This window comes from Colossoma macropomum, unplaced genomic scaffold (assembly GCF_904425465.1).
Source record: "Colossoma macropomum unplaced genomic scaffold, Colossoma_macropomum, whole genome shotgun sequence".
NCBI lineage: Eukaryota > Metazoa > Chordata > Actinopteri > Characiformes > Serrasalmidae > Colossoma > Colossoma macropomum.
This window is the reverse complement of record NW_023494825.1, coordinates 835,001-840,000: the sequence shown is the minus strand read 5'-3', so window position 1 is coordinate 840,000 and position 5,000 is coordinate 835,001. Positions and strand designations below refer to the sequence as shown.

Below are 5,000 nucleotides of genomic sequence, written 5' to 3'. Positions count from 1 at the left end.
ATATTTGTAAGAACAGAATAAACAAAGCAGGTTATTATTGCTTTATAGAACTGCTCCTTTATAACAATAAGCACAGCGCAAATATATTGTTATAGGCTCTTATTAACAATAAGCAGTGCAAATAAAATGTTATATTTGTTTAAGGATAGTACCAGTGTAATACCAGTTCTTGTGCTGACGGTGCTTCCAGAGAAAGTTTGGAACTCTGTATTACGCTTCCTTTCCACAATAAATAGCACCTAAAAACTGACTGGGGCAGATCTAGCAGGACAGAAACTTCACAAACTGACTTACAGCACAGACGGTTTCCTATGACAGTGCAACGTTTAAGTCACTGAGCTCTTCAGTACGACCCATCCCACTGTCAGTGTTTATCTACAGAGACTGCAAAGTTATGTACTCGATTTTATACACCTATAAGCAACGAGGTGACTGAAACACCTGAACTCAATCATTAGGAGGGGTGTCCGCATACTTGGGGTGTATAATGTACATGGTATACACATTGATACAGTAAGTTACAGTACGAGAATCTGATTCCTTAGTCGCTGTAAAGTATGAGAACTAAGATGAAGGTAAGCCTAACAGATCAAACTAAACCAGAAAGCCGTGCTGAGTGCTTCACTGACACAAACATCTGACACGTCCACCAGTGTTTTTCCAGAGTGGTTTAACACTCGTGTTTGTGACCTACAGAACGCTCTGCCCCTCAGCAAATTAAACTCAACCATGCTGTTTTTGTGTGTGTTTGTGTCTCACCTTAGGACAGTACCAGTTCCTCCAGCACTCAAATCAGGAGGCCTGATCACTGAGCTGTTGCTGTACAGAGGCACATGGCTGGGTTCTGGAAGTGCTGCTATGTATTCCTTCAGTCTGGAAACATGTTGAGAGAATATATTACATCAGTGAACCTGAAACTTTTTAAAAGGCTTTTTGAATTTGTTTGGGAGAATGTAAGTGTAGTAACGTAACACTGAATCGTATCTTTTTCTAAACTAAACCCAACCTTCTGGAAATCTCTTTTATATGAATGACTGGAGCAGTAATAATATGTTCACAGTATATAAAATTATGTATAGAATTAGGTGGCAAATTACAGTAAGAGAATCTCTGATTTCTTAATGTTTCACTCACTCATCAGGAAAATCAAGTTCCCCGTTGACATCAAATCGATTACAGAAGGGCTCTGGAGAAAGTGGTCTCTGGGTTTCTGCCCAGCTAACATGAAACAAAGAAAAACAATATGTATATTCATATGCAAAGGTTTGGGCCTGATCAAATTACATGTTTTGTTGATTTTCTAACTGAAAACAAGTTAACACATCCTCTACAGAGAACACCTGTCTGCACATTTTAATGCACAATTACTGTTTACTGGACATACTGGAAAAGAAAAAATGAATACAATGTGGCCTTTGTGAAAGCTTTATATTTTATGTTTTTCCCAATACACTGACCTGTAGAACTAAATATATATTTTCACTAAAATCTACAGAGAATTCTAATTTCAGTGTGTTCCTTATAGAAGATGTTTACTTATTTTCACTTAAATAATCAACAAAACATGGAATTTCACCAGGGATCTTCAAACTGAAACACATTAAACATAGGTATGTGGACTTCACAGTGCCAGTAGATTGGCTCTGAATTGCCCACTTACTGCATTACTAATTAGTAACACCATAAATGGCAGCTACCAAGCACTGCATTATTAAGTGCCATCAACTCCAGGCGACCATATGGACAGTGCTTCTCCAGTGTACCCTGTCTTCTGTTTCAGTCTTCTGAATGGCTGGTTCATCATTGCAACCGTCCATCTTGTAGCTATCCCTCTTCTTCCTCTTTTACCTTCAACTCTTCCAAGCATAATGGTCTTTTCCAATGAACTGGTTCTTCTCAGAAATGTGTCCAAACTAAGATTTAGTCTGGTTATCTGGGTTTCGAGACAGAGGTGAGGCTTGATTTGTTCGAGGATCTGTTTGTTTGCTTTCTTTGCCGTCCAAGGTTCTCTTAAAAGTCTTCGCCAACACCAAAGTTAAAAGGCACCTTTATTTTTGCTGTCTTGCTTGTTTATTGTCTACCTTTCATATTCATAAAGAACCACAGAGAAGACCACAGTCTGGACAATTCTGCATTTGAAGATCTTTTCGAGTTCCTTCATCCTTGTCCTGCCAAGTGTCAATCAGTCATATTTCATCAGTGCTGGAACCTTTTACTGTTAATAACTGACCAGAGTAGACAAAAACTGTCCACCCTTTCCACATCAACGGTAAGTTAACAGTCCTTCCTGTCATCATAACATTAGTGTTCTTCATACTGAGCTTCTTCCCAGTCCCATCTTTTCACTCTGTTCTTTGACCTTCCTTCCAGGGTCTTCCAGATTTTCTGCTGTGAGTGTTGTATCATCCACATTTTGAAGGTTACTGATGTTTCTTCCTCCAATCCTGAATCCTTGATCACCTTCTCCTGTCCTGCTTCTCTCATTATATATGTTCAGCATACGGGTTGAACAGCTATGGTGAAATTATGCAGCCTTGTCTCCTCCTTTGCCAATGTGAAATCAGTCTGTCCATTTTTGTCCTGACCATGGCTTGTTGATTAGTGTAGAGATACCATTAGAACAGTGAAATGCTCTGGTGTTCCCTTTTTCCTGAGGACACTGCATAAGTAAATGTGGTCAACACAACTGAAGGCTTTGCTGTAGTCAATCATGTTAACTTCCTGTTGGATTCCTTGGCTTTTTCAATGATCCAGTGTACGTCCACAGTAATGTCTCTTGTTCCTCTGCTTTTCCTGCTCACACGTGGCTTAGCAGTTCTCATTCACTGTAAGGTTCCAGTCTCCACTAAATAATCTTAAGCATAATTTCACTGGCATGTGATTGATATTAGGGACACTGTGCAATAGTTTGCACACTCTTTCTTGTTTCATTTCTTTGCTATTAGGACATAAACTGAACTCTTCCAATCGGCCGGCCATTGAGATGTTTTTCCGATTTGTTGACATAAAACAAAAAAACTGATTTTTGTTTCATCTGTTATGATCAACATAACCACAACAAGATCTGCATGCTTTTTGTTTTTGGCTTCTCTTCTCCACTGAATCATCACTCATTCAAATTGATTTCTTTCTCTTACACATTCTTCCCAGGTTTTTCTCTGATTCTTCTGTAAAAACATCCTTTGAGTTTTATAAAACATTGTTCAAGACTGAGGTTGAAGGTTTGAAAAGGGAAAAAAATGATTTATAAATCAGAAAGAAACAGTAAGTAATGCAGAATGTTTCACTAACAAACACACACACACACACACACACACACACACACACACACATACACACACACACACACACACACACACACTGTGCCACTTCTCGCGTTCATGACACAGAATGTATTATTTCCGACACCCGGTAGCATCAAATAATGGAACGAAATACAGCTGATTGTACTCAGCCTGAAGGTGTTTATGCTGTGACTGTGTCTCACCTTGGGTCAATCCCAGTTCCTCCAGTACTCAGATCAGGAGGCCTAAACATGGAGTTGTTGCTCTTCATAGACACACAGCTGGGCTCTGGAGATTCTGCTCTGGATATCTGCAGTCTGGTTATGGGAACATTATAGTAAATTATAACATCTTAAAATTGGACTTAGATCTGTAGCAATTATATTTTAGCATGTATGATTTCTCAGTTAATGAATAACAATAATAATGATAATAATAATAATAATAATAATAATAATAATAATAATAATAATTCAGACCTTTTTCCATTTCATTATAATTTACCTAACATAAAGTTTAATATTTGGTATATTTCCAAATGCAATTAAAAATTACACTGATTATTAAACTCATTACTGTGACAGGTAGTTTTTGCTTTTATTTCCTTTATTCGTGATGTCATAAATTCAATTTACAAACATGGAAAATAAATATCAAATAAAATATATTTAGTTCTACATATCAGGAATTTAATCTGCACATAAAGTTTAGTACTTCATACTGGCTAATAAAGATTTAGTTTTTACCTGTGAGAAATAAACTTTTACAAGTGACATATAATTTGCATATCTATGTAAACAGTTCAAGTCTATTGTACATTGAGATATAATATTAAAAGGTCAAACTGCTTGGAATAAAATTAATTTGAACATAATTAGATGTAATTAGAATCTCAACATGTCAAATTACTCTTCACTCAATTGGATTCCAAGCTAAATCTACTTTCCATGCGCAGGAGGGGGATTTGTGAAACATCAAATTGTCACAGAAGGAAAAGGCTTTTTTAAGGATAGTGCTAGTTTAATCTGGCAATTTAAAGTCTGCTCAAGCAGGACTTTTTCTCATCTGTAGTCTTACAACAGCAGTTATGTTTACCATGATGCTCCGTTTAAACAGATCAAAGCATGTCTTTTAAATATACTAGTAACCAGATGAATGCGTGCATGTGCGATTTAATTTAATGCACATCGGCTTCTTACCAGGAAAATGACTGCCAAAGTGGTGGACGTTATGTTTTGTGGGATTATGTCCTGTTATGAATCAGTACTGTCACATATAAATTACAGAAATATGCAGCCGCTCCTCGCACAAGCAGTGGAACTCGCCAGTAATCCTCGTTTATGAATCAACAAACGTTTTACCGCCACAATGTTTGCTCTTAACATCACAGTAAATTGGTAGTACACAGTAATACACAGGATGTATCAGCTCCAACACCTGGTAGCATTAAACAGTGAAATGAAATACCGTTGTGGTCATTCAGTCTCATGTTAATTAAACTGTGTTTGTGTCTCACCTTGGGTCAATCCAGGTTCCTCCAGTGCTCAGATCAGGGGGCCTAAACATTGAGTTGCTGCTCCTCATAGATACAAGGCTGGACTCTGGAGATTCTGCTCTGGATTTCTGCAGTCTAGAAACATGATTTTGAAACAGTATATTAAATTAAGAATGCGTTTGCCACATGCTTCCCTAAGAAATTAAGAAACTGTGCTGAGC

At 37.4% G+C, this 5,000-nt stretch overlaps 1 protein-coding gene across 2 annotated transcripts in view; it reads right to left on the bottom strand.

Moving 5' to 3' along the window:
* LOC118800192 overlaps positions 1–5,000 on the bottom strand; it is a 79,908-nt gene that overhangs the window by 49,942 nt on the left and 24,966 nt on the right. For both annotated transcript variants that reach the window (XM_036560370.1, XM_036560369.1), the window contains exons 12-15: positions 4,801–4,914; positions 3,488–3,601; positions 1,135–1,218; positions 760–873 (exon numbers count right to left, since the gene is read on the bottom strand). In XM_036560370.1, coding sequence (XP_036416263.1) covers positions 760–873; positions 1,135–1,218; positions 3,488–3,601; positions 4,801–4,914 — 426 coding nt within the window. The remainder of the gene's footprint in view (positions 1–759; positions 874–1,134; positions 1,219–3,487; positions 3,602–4,800; positions 4,915–5,000) is intronic.